At 45.2% G+C, this 25,543-nt stretch overlaps 1 protein-coding gene across 8 annotated transcripts in view; it reads right to left on the reverse strand.

Annotated features, from left to right (window-relative positions):
• Positions 1 to 23,247, reverse strand: part of GDPD2 (glycerophosphodiester phosphodiesterase domain containing 2) — a 70,557-nt gene extending 47,310 nt beyond the window's left edge. For 4 of the 8 annotated variants that reach the window (XR_004539561.1, XR_004539560.1, XM_033945661.1 and 1 more), the window contains exons 1-6: positions 23,132 to 23,247; positions 7,425 to 7,556; positions 5,860 to 5,966; positions 5,408 to 5,501; positions 4,159 to 4,218; positions 1,990 to 2,088 (exon numbers count right to left, since the gene is read on the reverse strand). Coding sequence is in view for 6 of the 8 variants with exons in the window: in XM_033945661.1 (XP_033801552.1) it covers positions 1,990 to 2,088; positions 4,159 to 4,218; positions 5,408 to 5,501; positions 5,860 to 5,966; positions 7,425 to 7,523 (459 nt within the window). In the remaining 2 variants the exon portion in view is untranslated. Of the gene's footprint in view, positions 1 to 1,989; positions 2,089 to 4,158; positions 4,219 to 5,407; positions 5,502 to 5,859; positions 5,967 to 7,424; positions 7,557 to 9,223; positions 9,243 to 12,809; positions 13,109 to 20,004; positions 20,024 to 23,117 lie in introns of those variants that run through there. The other 4 variants (XM_033945663.1, XM_033945665.1, XM_033945664.1 and 1 more) reach the window with 4 other exon arrangements.
• Between the last annotated feature and the right edge of the window lie 2,296 nt (positions 23,248 to 25,543).

Raw genomic sequence — 25,543 nt, forward strand, 5'->3', positions numbered from 1 at the left:
TTGAGTTTATTGATTGTAGCCCAGGTATGTATTTTATCTATGCTGCTGGATACTTTTTGAGAGACATCATGTGCATTGTGTTTGATCGGAATGAGCAGGAGGATGTCATCTGCATAAGACAGTAAGCATCCATTGTTGTTGAAATTAATGTGACCCAAGGAATTCATGAAGAGGTTGTACAGTAGTGGGGAGAGTGGCAATCCTTGAGGAGTGTCACAGAATGCTTTCCAGCTCTCTGGAGAATGTTCCATCTTCCCAAATGAGGTATTTTCTTAATCTGTAGGAAATCTTTCAACCAGCTTAGACAGTGTCCTCAATGCCTATTTCATTTACTTTGGTTAAAAGTAGGTGGTGGTTGACTGAGTCAAAGGCGGCTGATGTATCAAATTAGAGTAGAACTGCCTGGAGTCCCATGCTTAAGGTTTGTTTGATTTTGGTGGCTAAGGTTAATAGAAGTTGTTCTGTGCTATGTTGTGATAGAAACCCAAACTATGAAGCATGGAGGCTGGAGAATTTTTTTGATGCACGTTGAGGGTTGTTTACAGAAGTTTAGTAAGTATAAAGATGCTGGTAATGGGTCTGTAATTTGAAGGATTTGAGAGATTTGTGTTTTGGAAATAGTGGTAAGGGTAACATGACCCTTTTGAGGTGGTTGTTGGCCATTCTGGGGGTGTCTGCTAATAAGCATGCTGCTGTGAGTGGATAGTTTTTTGGGTTTTTTTTTAGCTGGGAGACTATGTCAGATGTTGTTAGAGGCTTGAAGATATTCCAAATTCAATCAGTCGTACGGGGTCTGTTGTCCTTGGGTGTAGTGTGTATTCTGGTGTTATAGTGATGGTTGTCTTATCAACCTCAATTTCTACATTTTGGATCTTGTTTAAGAAGAAGTCAGCTAGTATTTGGGCATTTGACTAGGAATTAATGTCGGATAGACATAATTTTGGAGGTGTAGTCCTAGTGTGCATTAGGCAAAATAGTTTATCGATATCAAAATTTTTCTTTCCTATTATGCAAGCATAGTGGGGGGGGGGGGGTTTGGCTCCAGTGATATTGAATATGCACGGTGCTTTGTAGGAATGATCAGACTAATTTTCTGCAATCTCACTCGTTCTCACTGAACTTAACAGCTGAACCAATAAGTATGAATAAGGGACAGCAGTGCTGCTGGATGTGTGCACAGGGAGTGGAATCAACTCACAGGGAATGGAAGCCCTGAATATGTATACCCTAGAGGAAAGGAGGGACAGGGGAGATACGATTCAGAGGTTCAAATACTTGAAGGGTATTAGCGTAGAACAAAATCTTTTTCAGAGAAAGGAAAATGGTAAAACCAGAGGACATAATTTGAGGTTGAGGGGTGGTAGATTCAAGAACAATGTTAGGAAATTCTACTTTACGGAGAGGGTGGTGGATGCCTGGAATGCGCTCCCGAGAGAGGTGGTGGAGAGTAAAACTGTGACTGAGTTCAAAGAAGCGTGGGATGAACACAGAAGATTTAGAATCAGAAAATAAGATTAAATATTAAACTAAGGCCAGTACTGGGTAGATTTGCACGGTCTGTGTCTGTATATGGCCGTTTGGTGGAGGATGGGCTGGGGAGGGCTTCAATGGCTGGGAGGGTGTAGATGGGCTGGAGTAAGTCTTAACAGAAATTTCGGCAGTTGGAACCCAAGCACAGTACTGGGTAAAGCTAAGAAGAAAAAATTAAAAAATTTAAATTGAACCAGGTTGGGCAGACTGGATGGACCATTCGGGTCTTTATCTGCCGTCATCTACTATGTTACTATGTAACTAAATTTTGGACAGCCTAATCTTGAACTGTAACCATGGCAAATTATAACCTATAAACTGTATATTATCTATGTTTACATTCTGAACTCTTTGAAAAATGGCTTCAACAAGTTGTCCTGGACATATTTCCCGTTCTCCCCAAAGAGCTCACGCAATTGTAGCGAAAGGTTGGATGTTCAAAGCATAGCAGAGACCTACCTGAAGAGAGACGTAGACAGCGGCCCATTCTTCCTTCCATTTGAAATCCAGACTTACAACGCAGGCAGCCACAATCACTGCAGTGACAACCAGGAGGATCTGAGAAGAAAATGCAGGGTTTATATGCATCTAAGCCACTATTAACATAGGAGTGAGAAATGTGTGAGCAAACAATCATTCTCGAGCCCGCACCCTCCTTGGGGAGTCCTCGGGTGGTTTACATCACTCTTCTCCATTGCCTCTGATCTTTCCGAGTGGCTGCATCAGACTCTCTGGCTCTATTCAAATTTAGTCTCAAAGCCCACCTGCCTGAGGCTATTTTTTTATGTCTCCTGTGTATTTCTCTTGAATAGATTAAGTCTCTTTTGCACATCCGGTGCTCTCTAGAAACAATTAAAGCTGGCAGCAGTACCAGTCTGCACCTGTGTGAAAGAGGAGCTGGATTGCAGAGGATTCCAGAGAGGAAAGACTGCGTTTAATGGTCTGAAAGGGGGCAGGTGACCCAAAACCCAGGGCGCAAGATAGTTAATGCTTTGGAACTGACCTATACAAGCACCAACTCAAACTGGACTGTTTTCCAGAAAGTTCAGTAAATCATTTCTGCCTTCTACGCCAGAGGCTCGCTGCCAATGAGTGGGGGCTCTGTGGGGGCCTCAGTGACTTTTCTAAAACTGGGTTGCGTGTGTGTGTGTTTGTCTGAGGAGAAATGGAGGTGTTTGAGGCTGATGAACTATCGGGCTCTGTTTGTGTGTTGCTGTGTGGGGGATGTGTGTTGCCAAGCAAAGAAAGGATGAGTGTATTAGTTGAGAGCAGATGAGAGGCAACAGAGTGTTTGAGCAGAGAGGGCTGTTTATTTGGGAGCAGTCGCTGGATCTGGGTGTGTCAAAGCATTTGGTTCCTGCAATCTGGGGAGAGCAGAGGTCTTGAGGGTTCTTCTTTTCTGCTTCCCGACTACCGTCAATAATAATGGCTGCCACCAGCGCCAACAGAAATGTTGCAGATCTGCTGTCCAGAGATCCCGCTTGCGACATGGTGCTTCCTGAGTCATGGATTGGCAGATACATATGAATGGATGGATTGTGTCATTCTGTTATTGAAGTGAAACCAGAATTTGAATATATATATGTTTTGTATGAAAAGCAAGAAGTCTGGGACTGGTGTATTGCATTCGGGTTCTGTGGGGGGGGGGGTTAATATGGGATTGCATGGTAAGCAAACTCAAAACAATTAAACATTTAGGAGATTTTTGTTCAGCTAAGAATTTTCGGGTTCAGTGATTGAGACCCACCGATCGTGGTAAATGGACAAATGCCGAGTGTCTATGTGTGTGGTATGAAGGTAAGCAGAGAAAGGACTGAACTGAGAAGGAACTGTGTGCGTATGTAGACGTGCCAAGTTACCCATGTCTTCTGCGCTTATGCACCTTATTTTTGTGGATCGACTTAAGAAATGCCTTTTCTCCTGGCTCTCATTGGAAGCCCATTGACTCAACCCCACTCTCTTCATTGAACATGACAAATGGCCCAGTTCCAGGCTGGAGATTTTGCGATAGTCCTGGTTTTGAACTTTAGTGCCTGATCCTCCTCATTGAAATCCCATAAGGCACCTGAATGGGAAGGTCAGACATCCAGGACCATCCCAAAATCTTCAGCTTGGAATTACGCAACTTGGCAGAGATCAGGAGAGAGGGAGGCATAAGGAGGTGTAGGAAGAGTTAGCTACACATTGGAGAAGAGATGGCAGAGGGGAAATATGGTGTAGAATGGGTACAAGTGAATTGAATGACAAAGACATGAAATCACATGGAAATTCCTTTAAAACCAATAGGAAGAAATATTTTTTCACTCAAAGAATGGTTAAACTCTGGAATTTATTGCCAGAGGATATGGTATCAGCAGTAGCTGGGTTTAAAAAAAGGTTTGGACACGTTCCTGGAGGAAAAGTCCATAGTTTGCTATTGAGTCAAACATGGGGGAAGCCGCTGTTTGCCTTGGATCAGTAACATGGAATGTTGCTACTATTTTGGTTTCTGCCACTGTAAGGACCATTGGTCTTATGTCTGATCAAGGAGTGTATATGCTCAGATCTGCACATACGTCCCTGTGGGTGTAATTATTGTATTGTGGATTCTAAGGGAGGCATCTGTAAACGGACCCATCACATTCTTACCTTATGGAACCAGTGTAAGTTCAAGGACTTTCTGCAGAGTATCAATCCCAGAGAGAGCAGCTGTGAATGGAAGAAAAAGGAAAGTTCACTGGGGTCAGAGTGTGGGGAGGAAAAGGACAACCTTGATTAGAACCACAAATCGACTTATTGAAGAGTTAGTACCATTTTCATCCTCACACTTCTATCTATAGCTTTCCCAAAGAATTACTTCTGTTTTTGGAAAAGTAATTTTTGATAAATTAAAGGCATTGCCATGTGCACCTTCGTGGCTCCCAATGTCGCAAATCTACAAGTCACTTGGTTTAAGGAAGGCGGAGGAGGGGAGATATGATAGAGACATTTAAATACCATTGGGCATCCCTCCTGCCGGGGATGTTCAGGGGAGGTGCTGGCAGGAGGGATTGGGCATCCCTCCCACCAGGAGGGAGTGGGAATTTCATCTGCCAGCTCGTTTGCGGTGGGGTTCGGGGGTTCCATGCTGCAGCCGCTCTAAGCGGCAGGGTAATTCCCCCATCCCCATTAGCTTCCCAAAGCTGCGAGTCTATAACTGGCACCCAAACTTGGATGGGAGAGGAGGGAATTTCTGCTGCAGTTTCCCAGGCTTACATTTCAGCTGCCTCGATTCCAGCAGCCTTTTATTTAGGCGTCAGAAGGCGTTTCAACTCTGCCTTTTCTGACCATTGGCAGGGCACCTATCGACGCTGGCTGTAGAATTTCCCCCTAAGTGTATGGCCTTCGATGGAGACCACGTTGTTTAACTTGCTCTTTTACTAAAAACTTGTCAAACCACCCTCGTAATGTCTTTTATATATGTGTATTATACAGTTCTGGATCCTGATAGGCACATTTCACCGATATACAGCCACATCAGTCCAAAGATAAATTCAAAGTCAGACATCCCAGAGGTGTAGAGTCTGTGTAGGACCCACTGAGAGACACACCTGTTTGTAAGAGGCTTTATAGGGCCCACAAAGGCGCAATCATTGTTTGGTATCACAGGGACTGAAGAAACAGGAAGATCCTTTGAAAAATACCCTCGCCCATCAGTCTCCAATTTACTAATAAAAGTTTTAACCAAATTATGTTCCTTGAATAATTGAATTTTCACGTTTAGTTGATTAGTTACATAGCTAATACCTACTGCTGTTCCCCAACTTTTTAAGCCTCCAGTTTAGCTAGTTATTTGCCTCATTTGGGTACAGCGTTTGTTGCTCTGCTGAGAATGAAACTCTCTTTGAGATGTACTTACCAAAAGCAGAGATGAGTAAGTCACCAGGGTGGAAGCCAGTATGAGGAAAATAAGGGACCAGTCCATCCACACGCCATGGTTCCGGAATATTTGCCTGTTTTTGTGCAAAGAAGTCAGTCAAAATGGAGAAAAGAGCACTAGGCAAAAGTGGTTCTATAATGGTTATATGTGTGCACTGCAGAAGAGGCAGCCATGGAAGAGAGGGAAGAGAAGAACACAGAAGGTAGGGAAGATAAATGTGGATGGAAGGAGAGAGCACGAGCAGGGAGGAGGAGTGTGGAACTGAAAATGCTAGAACGGCCAGGAAAAGCGAAAGAGAGGGGCAGAAGGGGAGATGTGGTGAAGGTAGAAAGGTACGGCAGGGAGGAAGCAAGGCTGTCCTGTGGCTGAAAATGAGCCCTAGAGCTAGTGGACGATCGTTGCCCCACTGCAGACGAGGGAGCTTGACTTACTCATTGAAGTTGTGGAAGTCATTCAGTGTGATGAGTAGGATGTAAAGCCACGCCAGGGTGAAAAGGAAGGTGAAGACAGTGAGAGTGAACCAGAATCCATCACAACCCTGTCAAAGAAGAAAAAGGCTCAGCAACTTCATCCTGTCAGAGAGATGCTCAAGAGACTGGAGCAGTTGATTTCTCCCCCCCTCCCCCCCCCATAGTAACTGAAATCTGAAGGAGTCAAAATCTATAGTAACTCCAGAAGAGGTAGCAAGTTTCAGAAACAGGGCCTTCAGGGAGCCTCAGGCCCAGGCCTCACATGAAAAAGAGGCCACCACAGTTTGGCTACTGCAGTTTCCCTTGATTTTAAAAATCATTCATGTACAACATCCATGTCCATGATTTCCTAAAATATCTTCCCGTTTAGAAAAGGGAAATAAAGCAACACATGTCTTAATTGTTTTAAGTGCAGCTTCATATATTTAGAGACTACTTAAGCATTGCATTTGCAATAATTGTTTTCACCCCTCATTGACCAGCTCTAGTACTGTTTTATTTTGAAAAACTTTTACATTTCAGTTGTTCACATTTCTTGGACCAAAATGTCCTTGTTCTTATCACTTTCCTAATTCTTTCACTTATTTGAGTGCCGTTTGTGAAATGTCAACTGAGGACTAGTTTCACCCGACATGTTTTGCCTCAAGGATGTCCCCTAATGGTAATGCTGACATTTCATCTCACCTACGTACAACCATAGTCTATAAATATATGAGACTGCGCTTAATGTGATAGATGGTGATTTAGTGAAGTAAGTGTAAGCAGAGAATTAAGCCAATTGTAAGACATTCATCGTTTTATTGTCATTTTTTTAACTGATGATGGTTAGCTGTGTAAGGACGGGCAAGCAAATTTCAACCAATCCAAAAAATTGTAACCCATTCTGAGCTCATTGGGGAGAACAGAAAACAAATAAAAGAAATAATTCTACAACGAAAAATCTGCCTCTCCTGCATTATTTTGTTTGTTTTAATTATGAGTTCGGTGATGCCTGCGCCTTCTAATTTGCACCGGATTTGGTCTTTGTGATCCTATGAAAAGCTCTATCTACCGGAGTCAAGGCTCCGAGAGATGCAGGAAGAGGCAGTAATCATCCCTGCAGCCGATGTCAAGGCTACAATCGGTCTCTCTCTCTATGCTGGAGAACACAGCTTCCCAGTGTTGGTAATGGGACACAACATGCCTGGTTTGCAGCCTATATCTCCTTTTGCTAGACACCTGAGGCATTTGTGTGGGGGATTTCCTCACAGACTGGGCCTGACTTCAGAGGAGCAGCCAATGTTTGTGTCTAAGGGGTAAATCTTCTGCTATTGGAGCATACAACCTTCCTGGGTTAACAGACTCCTTTTCAAGTTCATTGGTGGACAGCCTGCCTCTGTTGGCAGAAAGTCCTGCTGATACAGGTTGTTTGTGTATCCATTAAACAGGCTGTGGGCAAATCAGAACAGCCACCCATGCTCTTTACATGCAATAAGGTAACCCCAGCATGTGGCAGTCCAGATCAATTGGGAATCCTGATTTCATACCTTGCTTACTCTGGCTTTCTTGCTGTCTATCCACTGGCAACTGTGGAAGCCAACAAAGCAGGGGCCACAGAAATGGCCACAGTCAAAGTCTTCAGCCATCACAAACCGCACCTGGGCTACAGCTCTTAAGGCCTAGAAAAAGAGGACAAAGAATTAACCTCTAGAACAATGGAAAAGGGAGGTTGTTGGAGCGGAAATAGCCATTTGTGTGAAGAAGCTCATCTTGTAATGAGGCTGAAGTGGCTGATGGCTCCTGCTAATGGTAACAGAACAAAACGAGTGGCTTTAAAATGTAAAAAAATAAAGAGTCTGTTTATATTACAGTATATTTCTGACTTATAACCCCATTAGCCTAATGAGTTCAGGGCAGTTTACAATAATGTAAGAGACCGGGCTATCCCTGGGACATTAGAGTGTTTAATAGGGACTCCCCATAGTATTAAGGTACATTAATAGCAACAAAGAAACACTGGCAGGTCTCAGAGGAACTTCACACAATATCTTTCCTACATTTAGTGAGTCATTGAAATAAGTCTTTATCATCAGAATTCCAGGTCTTTCCTCTGCCCTCTTCATACATATCGTTAGCTGAATTACTTGGATATTCTAAAACATAAGACTGAAGGTTCATCAAGCCCAGTATCCTGTTTCCAACCGTGGCCCACCCAGGTCCCAAGCGCCTAGCTAGATCCCAAGTAGTAAAACTGATTCTATGCTGCTTCTCCTAGGAATAAGCAGTGGATTTCCCCCAAGCCATCTCAATAATGACCTATGGACTTCCCTTTTAGGAAATTATCCAAACCTTTTTTAAACCCCGCTATGCTAACTGATTTCATCAAATCCTCTGGCAATAAATGGTAGAGTTTAATTACATGATGAGTAAAGAAATATTTTCTCCAGTTTGTTTTAAATCTGCTGCTTAGTTCTAATATTTGTCCACTGTTGGAAACAGGATATTGGGCTAGATCAGGGGTGGGCAACTCGAGGGCCAGAATCCAATTGGGTTTTCAGGATTTCCCCAATGAATATGCATTGAAAGCAATGCATGCAAATAGATGGCATGCATATTCACTGTGGAAATCCTGAAAACCCGACTGGATTCCGGCCTTTGAGGACCGGAGTTGCCCACGCCTGGCCCGACCCAGTAGGGCTATTCTTATGTTTCACATTTCTATAAATACCTCATCTTAATGCTGTATCAGCCCCAAGGTCTCTAGCAGTGGGAAGCTGCAAAGAAGGGGTCGAGTGTCCTCTCCCACCGACTTTTCTTCTATCTCAATGCAAGTAGAACGTTTGGCATGTTGAAAGGCTATGGGAGAAGCCGCCCTTAAGACTCTTGCATGAATATTATGAAGACATGTTGATGCATGAAAAAATGGGAGAAAAGTGATAATGGCAGATAAAGGCCAAATGGCCCATCCAGTCTGTCCTTCCGCAGTAATAACGGGAAGCAGCACTAAAGCCATGTTCTAGGAAAACCCAGAACATGTCCAACATAGTAATGCCTGGCTTAATCCCTGCCAGGGAGCACAGTTTACTATGCTGGAAAAGAGGGTAGAAGCCCAGCATGGAGCCTTCTAAGTTTAAATACCAAAAACAGTCTCTGGGCCATATAGTTTATTTGTAACTCGCCCTTCTCTAGAGCGGGGAACAATCAAACCTCAAATATCACACTAAAACATATTAAATACTCCAGTGTAAATCTTTGCAATAGTCTAGCTGAGATTCCATTCATCTAATATCAGTCGACTCTAGGCAAAAGCCTAATGCAGCTGGAGTTACTTCTTGAACATACACACCGTATGTTTCTTTGCTTCTTTAAATCCACAGATAATTTGTTCCCCTCATAAGGGCCAGCTTGTACACATGAGGACAGGGACAGACTTGCCTCCATGTCATTCTCTAAACTTCTCCCATCAGATACTTTTCCCCTTCCCATTGGGGTGTTTTTCTGATTCAGCTTTCCTGTTCTGACCCTAGGAAAAGTGTGAGAAGGCTCAAAAGCTAGCCCAACAGAAATGTATTCCCTTATGTTTTTTATTCATCTTTATTTCTACTCCCTTATTATTGAAAAGTAAAAACCATATGGATGACATCTGTGCCTTTTCCTCAGTCACATCACTTATATCAATTAAAGAAATATCTCAGTGTCAATGATTTGCTGAGCCTGATATAAGCTTTGGTAATTAGCAGGTTGAATTATTATAATCAGGGCTGGTTCTTTCTTTAGGTGAAGCAAACAGTCATCTAGAATTTGAGGATAGTAAAAAATCTGTAGACCTTTGAGACTACACACCACAATTTTGAAGACACAGTTTCAAAGTTGTGAATTGGTACTTCTTGGATATGTCAACCCAGACATGTTCAGTACTTGGGGTCTACTGGCAGCAGCCAAAAAGAGGAGTAAATTCTGGATAGATATAGGGGATATGAAAGAGAGCGCACGAGATTGGATGCTGGATGGAGATTGCGCTGGGCAGGAAAGAGACGCTTTGAAGTGAGGGCAAATACATTTGGGTGAAGCTGGGGTGCTGACAAAACAAAGACCATGCTGGGTTGGAAGAAGATTCAAGGGGGAACTTGTCCTAGGGGTGTCCGCCTGACCAACACCCATGCACCAGCCATACTTGACCCCTGTTTGGTGTCCAATTTCAGCCATCCCCAGGAACCTCACTTTCAATTTAATCAAGCAGCTTCTTTCATACGCTTGTTCCAAATATGACAAGATCTCAGGCATGGAAGGCAATCCCCTCCCTCTTGAATGGGTAATCTCTCTAGAGACCTTGGTTTAAAAAGTCTTCGAAAACTGGGTTGTTTAGGACCTTTGGCCCCGATACATAAATATGAGAACAGCTGTTTCTCTGTAGTCTAATAACTGACCTGGGCCAGTGGGTTTTAAAAAATCCCATTACTTCTACTTTTCAGTCCTTCCCTCGCCCAAGTCCAGTCGCTCAGTCTTTGAGAACTAACCCTATTGACGCAGCTGGCATTTTGCTTGTTGCAGGTTCCCAATCAGGTCAATGAACCCACTATTTACAAAGTCACACTGCAGACTTCAGAGCCTACCCTGAAGAAAGCCACAGCATGGTAGCTGAAACGTCGGTTTCTACCTGACAAGACGCAGCGAGATCCGGAAACCTGTAACAAGCACCTATCCAGGAAGATTTACAGAGCAAAGATACTCTTCTAAGGTGCTTGGACTTCAAATCTTTTATTTCTTGGCCCAACCAAGTGTGGCCATTCTAACCTTTTCTCTCCTACACAGGGCCTTATACTCTACACCCACAGCACTTCCACTAAGGGAAGCCATCTGCTTATATACTGGTTACTTGTGAAAGCACACACAATATTTAAAACGTGTTGTCTTGTATTTAAGTGTTTAGATGGCTCTTGTTCTTGTTTCTGTCTTTTAGGGGCAGAAATCTTTTATGTATCAATCAGTGAAATTCTGGAAACATATTCCTAGTAGATGTTCAAAGTTGCTATACGCAATCCTCCACCTCCAACACAGCCCATCTGCTAGTCTGACATCTCCACTGCAACCTGTCCGCCTTGGGAGGCCCTGCTGGGAGTGAAACTATCAATAGTATAGCTTTCAGCTTCTCAGATGTGCTTATTATTACATGAGTGTAATATATTGTGTTTTATTTACTCATAATGCAACTGATGAATTTTGATATATTACTGTAACTTGCCTTGAGTAAAGCGAGCGATCAACTCTGCAGTTCTGCTCGTGATTCTCTTTACCAGCTCTCATTAAAAGGTGGAAGGCACTGAGAGCCTGATTTTGTCCATGAATGGCATGGGCGAGGCCGGCTCATATGGCTGCAGGGAATGGCACTGTGAAAGCACGGGAGCTGTGGATCCGGTTCCACAGGGGTTTCTGGCCTTCCTAGTAATGCTTTGTTTCGCTGGGCTGCCTGAATGGCACCATCTCTTCCAATCACACTGCTCAGGTTTTTCATTCTCCCCCACCTCTCTCTGGGAGGTGAAAAGGCAGCTGGAACTGCACACAATTATATCATGAAAGGAGCTTTCTTTCCCAAGCAGAAAACTCGCTTCGAAAGGAATGAAGCAGCCCCTTCTAACTGGCTCCATCGGTTATTGACCCCCAAGTGCACCTGGCTGGGCATATCTTTCTCGATAAGTACAACTGTAAGACATCGTGGTGTGTTAATAATATGAGCTGATTTTACTCCTCCAGTGTGAATTGGGGGGGACGGGGACATTGTTCAGCACAGAAATTGGAGGATGTCTAGCCTTTAGAAACAGGCATGGCTTTCAGGTTTAAAAACCAGTTACCTCTAATGCACAGGGCTTCCCTAGGTTCTCCCACCTCCAAATATCTACTCTCCCTTGTGGTACCTCAGGGGCAGTGCTCAATTAAGCAGAACCACACAGTAGCTGACAGGTGAAGATTCAGCCTCGAAGGTGTCTGAGATCAGAAAAGAGTCAATTTCTCATGTTAGGATTGGTGCAACGATGCCGTCTGTGGCAGGCGCTAAACTTTGCAATGCGTTGCCTGGAATTTTGTGATACTGGGCTGGGAGGATGAATTTTAAGAAAATGCTGAAAACTCAATTGCTTGTTAGCATTTGCCTGTGTTAGGTTTTTAGGGGGGGGGGTCTTTTCCTTTTTTACAAGTGCTGCTTTGCAACTGTGTTTAACCTGTTATGATTGCAGTTAATATATGGTATGTAAATTTTTAAATAAATAAATAAGTTAAGCCAAACTTTTTATGGCCTCACATCTTGTTTAATTTATTGGAATTGCTGCAGAGTTTGACCAATTTATAGCTAAAAGTTTTTACACAGCAGAAAGTATACTACATGCTTCAGATACTGTCAAGAATGCAAAATCGGCCCAAAGGGTGCAAAGAATAGCTTACAGCCCACTTTCCCAAGATTTAAGAAGACTTTCCCACTGAAGACCTCTGTAGACAGGGCTGAGGGATGAGATCATTACTTAAAAGCAACTACAGTAGAGGTGGCCAACAGAAAGGAAGGACCAGCAAGAAAGAGCAAGCTTTCACTTTGGGATGCTCTTTGGACTTGTGTTGCCACAAAGGATTGCAAATTTCACAGGATTAATTGAGCTCTCCTGACTTTTCCTAACATAAGAATAGCCTTACTGGGATAGACCAATGGTCCATCAAGCCCAGTGGTCAATCCATATCCCTAGTACCTGACCAAAACCCAAAGAGCAGCAACACTCCATGCTACCAATCCAGGGCAAGCAGTGGCTACCCCTATGTCTCTCTCAATAACAGACTGTGGACTTTTCCTCCAGGAACGTGTCCAAACCTTTCTTAAAACCAACTACGCTTTTCATGTTCCTGAATGGTAAAGAGCAAACACACTGTCATGGAGCTTGTTTTCTACATACCTCTTAGGAAACTGTATGACCCTGATACAGGTGTTTCTGCTGAAACCCAATCAAATTGGATCAGTTTTGTAATAAAAAGCTTGTTGGTGTTTCCTGGTTGTCCATCCTTCCTTTTGGCCACCTCTGCTGCCTTGTGATTTGTGGAGTACATCGTCCTGTTGTGTTCTTATTGCCAGATATGGGCCACCACTTGCCAGGGAGCGAGGAGAATAAGAGCTATGGAGCTGGGACAGGGGCACAGGAGAGCCTAAATGCACCTGGCCACCTGCTACGACCCAAAGACAATTACCAGCCATTTAGAAACATAATGGCCTTAAAGTCTACCCAGCCCCACAGTAACCTTGGCCTAGAACCAGCTTTTAGAGAAGCTGTGTTGACAGGAGACTTTGACTCTTGTGCAAGTGAGTCAGTGAGTCGTCCGCCCTGGAGGAAGGCAGGCTGAGTGGCAGCTGTATCTCATGCACTTAAGTGTTTCTGCTTTCCATTTCTTTCCACAGTCCCAAACACCTGAGTATTACAAGGGTAATTTAGCAGCAGCTGGGGCAGAGAGCAATGATTAGGCCTGTGAACTTTAGGCTATATGACAGCTATTACTGCTACTATTTATTATTTCTATGGTGCTGAAAGGCGTACGCAGCGCTGAACATTTTAACAAACAGTAGACAGTCCCTGCTCAGAAGAGCTTACTATCTAATTTAGACAGGACATTTCAGGGTTGGGGAGGTTATAGTGGGTCTAGGTATTTGACAGCAGTGAGGGGGAGTAAAGAGTTGAAGGCAGTTTCAAAAAAGTGGGCCTTTAGCTTGGATTTGAACACTGCCAGGGACGGAGCACGACGTATTGATTCAGGCAGCCTGTTTCAGGCATATGACGCCGCAAAAAAAGAAGGGACGGAGTCTGGAGTTGGCAGTGGAAGAGAAGGGTACAGATAAGAGGGGCTTGCCCGATGAGCGGGGATCACGGGGGAGGGAGGAAGCATAGGGGGAGATAAGTGAGGAGAGATATTGGAGGTTTCAGAGCATATGTACTTGTAAGTCAGCAAGAGAAGTTTAAACTGTATTCAGAAATGGACGGGGAGCCAATGAAGTGACTTGGGGAGAGGGGTAATGTGAGAATAGCGGCTCTCACGGAATATGAGTCGTGCAGCAGAATTTTGAATGGATTGAAGAGGTGATAGATGTGTGTGTGGAAGGCCCGAGAGAGGACGTTGCAGTAGTCTAAGCGCGAGGTGATGAGAGCGTGGACAAGTGTTTTGGTAGTGTGTTCAGAGAGAAGAGGATGGATTTTGGTAATATTATAGAAGAAGAAGAAGCGACAGGATTTGGCGGTTTGTTAGATCTGAGCAGAGAAGGAGAGGGAAGAGTCAAAGATCACCCCAAGGTTGCAATCCAACGAGACAGGGAGGAGGATAATAATAAAAATAATTTTATTCTTATATAACACCAAAGTCATGAACCTTCGAGGCGGTTTACAACAAGATGTGCTGGACAATCAGCGAAGAGTTTACACCAGTGTTCTTCAACCACCGGTCCATGGACCAGTGCTGGTCCACAGAAATTTCCTGCCGGTCCACAGGGCCAACACGTGCATCAGGCCCAAAACAGTGTTCTTCAACTGCCGGTCCATGGTGCGATCGATGTGGAGTTATCTTCGAGCCAGTTCCCTCTTCCTAACTGATTCAGTGCACAAAGCCATGGGTAGTGGCTCCTACGAGCATCCTGCGCCTGAACCGGAAGCCTTCTCTCTGACGTTGCAACGTTGCAACATCAGAGGGAAGGCTTCCAGATGAGGCACGGGACGTGCAAGGTACAATTAGTACTATTATGGGGGCGGGGTCTGGGGTGAAGATTGGGTAGAGATGGGCGGAGTCTGGCCCACGACTTAGCCCAGTGTTCTTCAACCGCTGGTCCACAGAATAATTCTTTTATTTCTGCCGATCCCTAGGTGTAAAAAGGTTGAAAAACACTGGTTTACACTATATTGTTATCAAATATAAGTCATGATGATTCGAGGCAGTTTACAATGAAAGGAGCTGGACAAACAGCGAAGTGGTCACAATACAAAGTCATCGAATACAAGCTTACAGAAAGGAAGAAAAGGAAAGTTTATAAAAATTCTTAGGTTACAATTCGATTAAATAGATTCGTTTTTACAGATTTTCTAAAATTGAGGTAGGATGAGGAATGCGTGATGATTTTACCCAGCCAATCGTTCCATTTGCCTGCCTGGAAGGCGAGCGTTCTGTCTAGGAATCTTTTGTAGTGACAGGCCTTAATTGTCGGATAAATAATAACAACTTTATTTTTATATACCGCAATACCACAAAACAGTTCAGAGTGGTTTACAGGAGAAGAGACTAGAAACATAGAAAGATGACAGCAGAAAAGGGCCATAGTCCATCAAGTCTGCCCACTCTATTAACCCTCCCCAAACTACCCTCCAAGGGGTCACTCACCTCTACACTACCCTCGTAGAGATCCGACGTGGGCATCCCAATTTTTCTTAAAATCTTGTATGCTGCTGGCCGCGATCACCTGCTCCGGGAGTTCGTTCTAATGGCCTACCACTCTTTCTGTGAAGAAGTACTTCCTGGTATCCCCATGAAATTTCCCGCCCCTGATTTTCAGCGGATGTCCTCTTGTGGCCGAGGGACCTTTGAGAAAGAAAATGTCGTTTTCCACCTCTATGCGACCAGTGATGTACTTAAATGTCTCAATCATGCCTCCCCTCTCCCTACACTCTTCGAGAGAGTATAGCCACAATTTGTGCAGCCTGTCCTCGTATGAGAAATCTTTGAGCCCCAAGATCATCCTGGTGGCCATGTGCTGAACCGACTCAACTCTCAGCACATCTTTACGGTAGTGTGGCCTCCAGAATTGCACACAGTACTCTAGATGAGGTCTCACCATGGTTCTGTACAATGGCATTATGACCTCCGGCTTCCGGCTAACAAAGCTTCTACGGATACAACCCAGCATTTGTCTAGCCTTGGATGAAGCCTTTTCCACTTGAATGGCTGTTTTCATGTCTCCACTAATGATCACCCCTAAATCCCTCTCTGCTGCAGTCCTAGCCAAGGTCTCGCCATTCAGTGTGTATGTTTCTATTATAGGGGAGTTGTTTCTATTATAGGGGAGTAAAAGTCAGGGAGTGGGTCATTGGTATGGGCAGACTCGATGGGCTGTGGCCCTTTTCTGCCGTCAATTTCTATGTTTCTATGTTCTGCACGGATTATTGTTGCCAAGGTGCATGATCTTGCATTTTTTCACGTTGAAGCCCAGCTGCCAGGTCGTGGACAAATGTTCCAGTAAAAGCAGGTCTTGCTTCATGCTGTCGGACAACTCATTTTTACTTACAGTGTTACATAATTTGGCATCATCGGCGAATAATGCTATTTTACCTTGAAGCCCCTGCGTCAGGTCTCCTATGAATATGTTGAAAAGGATCGGACCCAGGACCGAGCCCTGCGGCACTCCACTGGTCACCTTCGACGTTTTAGAGAGGGTACCGTTAACCAACACCCTCTGAAGTCTACCGCTCAGTCAGTCGTTGACCCATGCAGTTAGTGTTACACCTAATCCCATTGATTTCATTTTGTTCAATAGTCTACGGTGGGGGGATGCTGTCAAAAGCTTTACTGAAGTCCAAGTACACGACGTGTTTCTTTTTCTGTCACTAATATACTTGAAGAAAGATTTGTCCCCCTTTTTGATGTTCTTTGCTAAGTTTTCTTTCTTCTACTCGAAGCTTGGCCTCTTTGACTGCCAGTTTGACAGCTGCTGACTTGGCCATATATTTTGTTCTAGCCTCTTTTTCCTCTGAACGTTTATAGGAAATGAATGCTCGCTTCTTGTCTTTGACGAGATCTGATATCTCTGCGGTGAACCATTGAGGTCTCTTGTTTCTTCGCTGTTTACTTACCGATTTTATGTAGTGGTTTGTTGCTGTGTGTAGAGTAAATTTCAAGGTTGACCACATAGCCTCCACATCATTGGTCACCGCTTGGTGTTGCAGTGCCTGACAGACAAAATCTCCCATGCGTTTAAAGTCCGTGCCTCGAAAGTTGAGTACTTTTTGTCTTGCTTGATCTAGAGAAACCCTTTTTGAGGTTGAACCATATCATGTTGTGGTCGCTGGAGGCTAGCTTATCGCCTACCGAGACCTCTGAGACGCTTTCTCCGTTGGTGAGTACCAGATCCAGTATCACCTGGGCCCTAGTAGGCTCCAACACCAATTGCTTGAGTCGTGCTCCCCTTATGGAGGACAATAGCCTTCTGCTGCCGCTGCTAGATGCTGAAAGTGCGTTCCAATCTGCATTGGCATATTGAAATCCCCTAGCAGTACCGTATCCCCCCATAAGGTGATATTCTCAATGTCGTTGATTAATGCAGTGTCCTTGTCTTCCTGCTGTCTTGGAGGTCTGTATATTACACCAAGGTACAGGCATTTTTCATTGCCTCTGACCAGGTTAACCCAGAGGGATTCCCTGGTGTACTTGACATCTGTGATTCTCATAGTTTTGATGCCTTCTCTGGTGTATAGTGCCCCCCCTCCCCCTACATATACAGCAAAGATACAGAGATTTAGTTATCAAGTGTATAATATAACCAGTAGCAATTACAAAATAATCCAATAACAATTACAAGGGAGTGCAGAAAGGGGATAGGAAAAACCGGGGGAGATGAGGTAAATAGGTGAGAAGGGAGAGAAAAGAGAAGGAAGGGAGGGAGACGGGGTTGAGTTTAGTAGTTTGGTCAGGAGGGAGGAAGTTAGAGAAATTTATCACAGAGGTATGATTTGAGAGATTTCCTGAAGGATAGGTAGGATGGGTGAACAGATGAATTCTACGTGTGAGCCTAATAGAACTATCCAGATTAAATATTGATTTGTAACAAAGACAGAAAAATTTAAACAGAACTCGGGCTTCCAGGGGCAGCCAATTAAGTTTTTGATAATAGGGACTTATATGTTGCCATTTCTTCAGCCCAAAAATCAGTCGAACTGCTGAATTCTGAATAACTCTGAGTCTTAGAATGGTTTTTTTGAAGGATCCTAAGTAAATGATGCTGCAATAATCGCTCCAGGTTCTGCTGTTATAAGATGGGTCAAGAGCAAATATGTGTATTTTATATCACACTGATATCATCTGAGTGCAGGTCTTTCTGTGTGTGTGTGGGGGGGGGGGGTGAGAGGACCTCTTATCAAGAAACTTACCCCCTCTTTCACTAAAGCATGCTAGCTAATTTAGTGCATACTAAACGCTAACGCGTCTATAGAATATAATGGATGCATTTATCACGCCCTTAGCAAGTAAAAGGAATAATGAGTGAGACTGCTGGGCCACACAGGTCTTCATTGGACAAATTTTCCCCATCTCTGCAGGAACTCAATTTCCCTGTCCCTGCCCCATTCCTGTAAGGTCTTAGGATTTTAAAATGTTGGAGCCTTGTGCAGATGAGGACAGAGCTTGCAGGGACGGGATGGGAAAATTAGTTCCCTTGGGGCTGGGGAAAAATCCATCTTGGCTGCTCAGTCCGTGCTAAGAGCTGGTAAGCAAGATGAAATATTGTGTATTTGGGCATGGAGTATGGCTAAATTTATTAAAGTGAATAAAAATACAGGAATCACATGGACTGGAAAACACAGATCTCATGACCTTTTGTTCTGAAAGTGGATCTGTCTGGAGGACAGTCTTTTGAAAGATGTCAGCGCAGCAGATTGAAAACGATCCTTAATTCTTATACACCCATTTCGCTTTTTCCCTTTCAAATATACAGACCAGTGACAACTAAACCAGTCCCATAAGAGAAGAACCTGTCAGACCGGCACAGCTGCATTTCCATATAGCAGAAAGTGCCCCGAGCAGCAACAGAACCGTGCCCTTTCAAAGTACAGGCACCTGCATGCCAGCAGTAGGTGAAGTGCTGACATATTATTGTCCAGAGCGATGCTTGAGAGATGGAGCATTCAAAGCCTCACTTTTCTTGTTCTGAGGTACAACCAAAGCGCTTTACACATATATAATACAGACTCAGAAGTTTTGGAAAGGAAGGGGTGATAAGGAACCCAGTTGCCATGGCTCTGAGCTGCCCCTTCTCCTCCCTAAGAGTTCTGCATTTAGGGCACCTAACAGTTAAATCTAGCATTGCAGACAGATAAGTATAAACAGAACCTTGGAAGACAAGAATGCAGAACTGAAGGACACAATTTGGGCCTTAGGTAAGACAATTCTGCACGGCCGTTTCATCGCTGGCAAACGCTTACCTTGCAGAATAAGGGGCATATCAAAGAAGGCTCGTTCCCCCCCCCCCAGGTGAAAGAAGACTTCCGTGGCCCCCCAGTGGTTCTTCATGCCCAATTAGACTGGTGAAATAGGGAGGCATTACTCCTCGCCCATCCCCCACTGATGCTTCAGGCCCGATTACTTCAAGGTTTGAAAGAGGTGGTGAGGACCCTCCACTTATACTTCAATCAAGTTATCTGAAGGCTATTGTCATAGCAAACTGATAACATCAGCAGCCCCTGCTGTATTTATTTTGAGTTTTAGCTCCGAACGGTTTACAGGCAAATATTCACAGTGGAGTACATTTGGACAATACAAGGACTATACAGCCATTTAAGTAGAAGATTAGAATGGAGAAGAGAGGGGAGAGGGGAGGGCAGTGGCGTACCTAACATATGAGACACCCGGGGCCCATCATTTTTTGGCACCCCCCCATCTGTACGAAAAACATGATTTTTAGTAACAAGCTACATGTCACACATGAGAACCTAGGAAAAGGCAGCATCTTACATATTGCAGTGAGCAGTACATCAATACACCCATTGTAAAACTAAACAAGCCAGACCAGCACAGATCAATCCTACACCGTCAATCCTAACAGAAAACCATGTCTTTCGAACACACAGAACACAGAAAACACCTTCGCCTAGTATGGAATATGTCATCACAAACTAACCCCTCCCCCTTTTACAAAACTCTAGTGTGGATTTTAGCCACAGTGGTAACAGCTCTGACGCTCATAGAATTCTTTTACAAAACGCTCCACAGTTTTGTAAAAGGGGGGATAAAATAGAAATACATAGACAAAGGTTAAATTGAACCAGTAAGAAGCTGGACTCTGCATACAGTGCACCACAGAAACAGTGACACATGTCTCCTAAAGCAATAAATAAATAGAAATTTTTTTTCTACCTTTGTCTTCTGTGGTTTCTGCTTTCCTCATCTTCTTGTAACTCTCTTCCTTCCATCCACTGTCTGCCATCTCTCTGCCCCTATATGGCATCTTCTCTCCTTCTATGCCCCTTCCAAAAACTGTATGCCTCCCCCTTCCATCTCTCCTTTCACCCTCATTGGTCTGGCATCTCTCTCCTCTCCTTCCCTCTCCCACACCTCTCCTCTGCAATCCCTTTCCCCTTTTTTCCCCTCATTTTCCTTTTCTGCATCTGTCTAGATTACGTTCTTACTACCCTCTCATCAATGCCCTTTTTTACTGTCTACCTTTCCCTCATCCCTCCAGTGTTTCCCTAACTCAATCCTTTTCTCCCCATCATGTGCCCTCCTTTTATTTATCCCCTCCTTCCATCATGTACCCTCTTTCTCCAACCCTTCCATCTAGTACCTTCTCCTCTCTCTGTCCACTTCCATCCAGTGTCTGCTCCCCTCTTTCTCTCCTCCCATTTCCTTTCTGCATTTGCTCCCTTATCTCTCTCATTAGCACAGGGGTGTCCAATGTCGGTGCTCGAGGGCCGCAGTCCAGTCGGATTTTCAGGATTTCCCCAATGAATATACATGAGGTCTATTTGCATGCACTGCTTTCATTGTATGCTAATAGATCTCATGCATATTCATTGGGGAAATCCTGAAAACCCAACTGGATTGCGGCCCTCGAGGACCGACATTGGACACCCCTGCATTAGCACTTCCATCCACCATAGGCTCCCCACTACCATCCAATGTCTCCCCTTTCTCTCGCCATCCACCCCTCTTCAATCAGCATCTGCCCCCTTTCTCTCCCTCCAATATCCTTCCCCCTTATGTCTCTCCCCTTTCTCTGTACATCAATTCTATCCACACCACCCTTCCATACCACCCTGCCCCCTTTTCTTTCCCTCCACCACTCTTCCATTCCAGCAATCCTGCTCCTTTCTCTCCCTTCAGGCAGCAAGGTCCCACGATGATTGTAGCTGCCAGCTGCCAGTCCACCCCACTCCGATGTACTTGCTCTGGAGCAGACTCAGCAGCCGCATGCTGGAAGGTCCCACGATGACTCATCTGTTGACTCTGCTCCAGAAGAAGTAGGTTACGTCGGAGGGGTGGACCCGGCAGACGCAGGGAGTTGTGACAAAGTCCCGCAATGACTGCGTCTGCCGGGTCCACCCTCTCCAATGTAACTTACTTCTTCCGGAGCAGAGCTGGCAGACGAGTCAGCGTGGGACCTTCCCGCACCTCAGCATAGCTGCCAACTCTGCTGCAGCGAAAGTAAGTCAGAGGTAACGTGACCATTTATTTTTTTCATCAAAAGGTGGCATCTATTAATTGACTGTGTATCCTTTCTTTCATTTCTTTCTTTTTGCACTCAGGCCCAATACTGGTCCCTTTCTATTCCCTCCCTCCTTCCTTCCCATGTCCTTAGTGCTCCCAGTCCCTCCGTCCTGTGTCCTTAGTGCCACCAGTGCTTCCGTCCCGTGTCCATAGTGCCCCCAGTGCCCCGTCCTGTGTCCTTAGTGCCCCCAGTGCCTCCATCTCATGTCCATAGTGCCCTCAGTGCCTCTGTCCCGTGTCCATGGTGCCCCCAGTGCCTCAGTCCCGTGTCCATAGTGTCCCCAGTGCCTCCTTCCTGTGTTCATAAGGTCCCCAGTGCCCCCTTCCCAGTTCATAGTGCCTCCTTCTCATGTTCTTAGTGCCTCCGTCCTGTGTCCATAGTGCCCCCAGTGCCCCAGTCCTGTGTCCATAATACCCCCAGTGCCTCCGTCCCGTGTCCATGGTACCCCTAGTGCCTCCATCCTGTGTCCTTAATGCCCACAGTATCTCCGTCCTGTGTCCATAGTGCCCCTAGTGCCTTCTTCCCGTGTCCATAGTGCCCCCAGTGCCTCCGTCCTGTGTCCATGGTGCCCCCAGTGCCCCTGTTCTGTGTCCTTAGTGCCCCCAGTGCCTCCGTCCTGTGTCCATGGTGCCCCTAGTGCCTCCTTATGTCCCTCCCACTACCTTCCAGATTTTGGCCACCCCAAAGCCAGCCTGCCTCTCTACCTATCTCCCTCCCTCGCTAAAGCCAGCCAGCTTGCCTGCCTACAACCTGCTCTCCCTGCCGCAGAAAAAAAAAAGTGCCTCTCCCTTCCTCTCCCCCAGCCTGCGCCGCTACGATCCTACCTCCCCCAGCCAACAAGCCAATCACTGCCTGGCTGGCCCGGAACATCCTCTCCGATGTCAGAATTGATGTCGGAAAAACTTCTTGTCGGTGGGGGGAGGTAAGATCGTAGCGGCGTGGCTGGGGGAAAGAAGGGCAGGAAGACCTGGACCTGGCTGGCTGTGCAACCCCCCCCCCCCCAAGCCGTGCACACGGGGCGGATTGCCCCCCACTTGGTACGCCACTGAGAGAGGGGGTTTAGGGGGGAGAGGCATAGGCTGTGGTTGAAGTTTAGTTGAAGAGGAGGGTCTTTACTGCTTTCCGGAAGGTCATCAATGAGTTCTGTAGTCTGATTTGTAGAGAGAGTTGGTTCCAGAGTTGGGGGATGAAGTAGCTGTAGGAGCGTTTGTGGGCGGTTTGTGACAGGAGGGACCTTCCTGGGGAGATGCATAGGCGTTTCTCTATTTCTGAGCGGAGGGGGCGGGTGAGGATGTACAGGGCTAGCTTGGATTTTATGTAGGTAGGAGGTCTTAAGTAATGCCATGCTCTTAAGCTTTACCATGTATGTAAACTTGTAATCTGTTCTGAATAGAAATCCAAATCAATAAATATGTGCTCTCTCTCCCCCCCCCCCCCCCAACGATGCTTTGATAAAGTGATCTGAGACAGCATGTGTCAAAGTCCTCACGAGCCACCGAGAAGAGACCACCCTGCTTTACAATGCATGAGATGCCCAAGACAATCGGGATTGTGGCCATCCTGAAAAGCCACTGGAGCTGTCACTTCTGGAACTGGGCAAGGAATCGATTTCCTCAGCTCCCAAAAGGACACAAGTTACAACAAGTATTTAAAGTCCTGAAAAATGTGCCACTGTTTTGAAGGTCGGGAAATGCAGGCAGAAAGCAAGAAAGCATGAAGCCCCCGGGGTCTCCCCCCCCCCACCCCCAGAAACCTTAGACACCTTGCAGTACTTGCCCAGCCTAGAAGGACGACTGAAGAGCAGCAGCCCGACGCAGTCCCTTGCAGCCTGGCATTGTGGAGCTCTCTCTTCAGTGACTGCTGCCGAGAGACAGGCGCCACCTGCAGGTCACGAGCTGACACTGCAGGGAAGGAAAGCCTGAGACCAGACTGAAGCAGGATTGAGCAATCCAAAGAAGAAAACGTGAACAAGCTGACTGGGCGTGCAAGACGGTGAAAAGGGCTAGCAGAAGAGGACAGAGCAAAGCTGCTTCTGAGAGCCCAGATCCAGCACTCCCGAGAGGAAGCAGCAGCTGGGAATTTGTGGCTCCCTCCAGTCACCAGCACTCCCCAGCCAATCGGGGTTCAGGATTCCAATAGCCAAAGCACTAGAGCCACTATATGCTCGGAGATGAACAGAAATCCCATTCAGCACCTGGACATTAGGCTAGTCCCTATTCCCACCTGTCCCCAATCAATTCTATTCTATCCCCATCTTACATTCAAAAGATCTTGTAAATTCAATCAAAGCATAAAATGCTTCCTGTAACTGTTAACATTTAACACAAAACCATAGGTATAACTTTGTGAAATATGAAAGACAAACATTTACTAATATGGACTCTGACAAAACAATCATTTCAAACGATGTAAATATAAATCATCTACAGAGCCAGAGCCAATTTCTGTTCCTTGACTGATCATCCTGAAACTGAAAAAATAGTGTGGTAATAGGAGTTCCGAGCAGGCAACGTGTCAGTTTCACTTACATGTGGGACCTCTATTATTATCATTAGGTGTTTTTATATACCACCCATCAAGGTTTATCTAAGCAGTTTTACAATCAGATACTCAAGGATAGCCTTACTGGGTCAGACCAATGGTCCAGCTATCCCAGTATCCCATCTTCATGGTGGCCAATCTAGATCACAAGTAACTCTCACGACGTCAGAGAGAAGGCTTTCGATGCAGCCACGGATTGGGCAAGGTGTCGACGCCTGAGGCTTTGAATGGAAAACTGGCTGCAGCAAGGAACGGTCAGAAACGCTGTTGCTAAACAGGACAGGAATGAGAAATGTTGCTGCTGCACAGGGAAGGGGAGGGAGAGAAATGCTGCTGCTACACAGGAAAGAGGGGGAGAGAAATGCTGCTGCTACACAGGGAAGTGGTGGGGAGAAATGCTGCTGCTGCGCAGGAAAGGGAAGGGGGAGAGAGAAATGCTGGTGCTGTAGCACCCAATTGAGGAGACAGAGGGAAGTAGGGAGAAGGAAGACAAGGGAGAGGAACCAGAGATGCCAAGTCCATGGGAATGAGGGAAAGGAAAGGAGATAACAGACCATGGAGGGGAAGGGAGAGATGCCAGGGCTTGGGGGGGGGGAGAAAACGAGATGGATTCCAGACCAATGAGGGTGAAGGGAGAGATGGAAGGGGGAGGCATAAAGTTTCTGGAAGGGGAATTGAAGGAGAGAAGATGCCTTATAGAAGGGGCAGAGAGAGGGTAGACGGTGGATGAAAGGAAGAGTGACAAGAAGATGAGGAAAGCAGAAACCAGAGAAGACAAGATAGAAAAAAATTATATTTATTTTTTTGTTGTTTTAAGAGACATGCATCGCTGTTTCTGTGGTGTTGCATTGTATGCAGAGTCCAGCTTTTTGGTGGTTCAATTTAACCTTTGTCTACATATTTCTATTTTATCTCCCCTTTTACAAAACTGTAGAGCATTTTTTAGTGTAGGCCGTGGTAGTAACAGCTCTGATGCTCAGAATTCTATGAGAGTCTGAGTTGTTACCACCATGGCTAAAAAACACTACAGTTTTGTAAAAGGGGGAGGAGTTAGTTTATGATTACATATTCCATACTAGGTGAAGGTGTTTTCTGTGTGTTCAAAAGACATGGTTTTCTGTTAGGATTGATCTGTACTAGTCTGGCTTGTTTAGTTTTACAATGGGTGTAATGATGTTGTACTGCTCACTGCAGTATGTAAGATGCTGACTTTTCCTAGGTACTCATGTGTGACGTGTGGCTTGTTACTAAAAATCATGTTTTTCGTACAAATGGGGGGTGACAAAAAATGATGGGCCCCGGGTGTCACATATGCTAGGTACGCCACTGCCCAAATGGTTGCAATATTCCTTGCTACAGGGCAAGCAGTGGCTTTCCCCCATGTCCGTCTCAATAGCAGTCGTTGGATTTTTCCTCCAGGAACTTGTCCAAACCTTTTTCAACCCTTTATTTGGCATTATTGCTCAGAAGCAACATGTGTCTTTTATGGCTCTTATGGGAGATCTGAATCTCCAAATGCCCATTTACTTGGCACTGTTGTTCTCGTTCAACATCAAGTTACGTAAAGCAGCTGTTTCACCATCTGCCAATTAAAGGATTAATACCAACTACATTAACTGCTCTTACTACATCGTCTGAGTGATAAAA

Source organism: Geotrypetes seraphini, chromosome 5, assembly GCF_902459505.1.
Source record: "Geotrypetes seraphini chromosome 5, aGeoSer1.1, whole genome shotgun sequence".
Taxonomy (NCBI): Eukaryota; Metazoa; Chordata; class Amphibia; order Gymnophiona; family Dermophiidae; genus Geotrypetes; species Geotrypetes seraphini.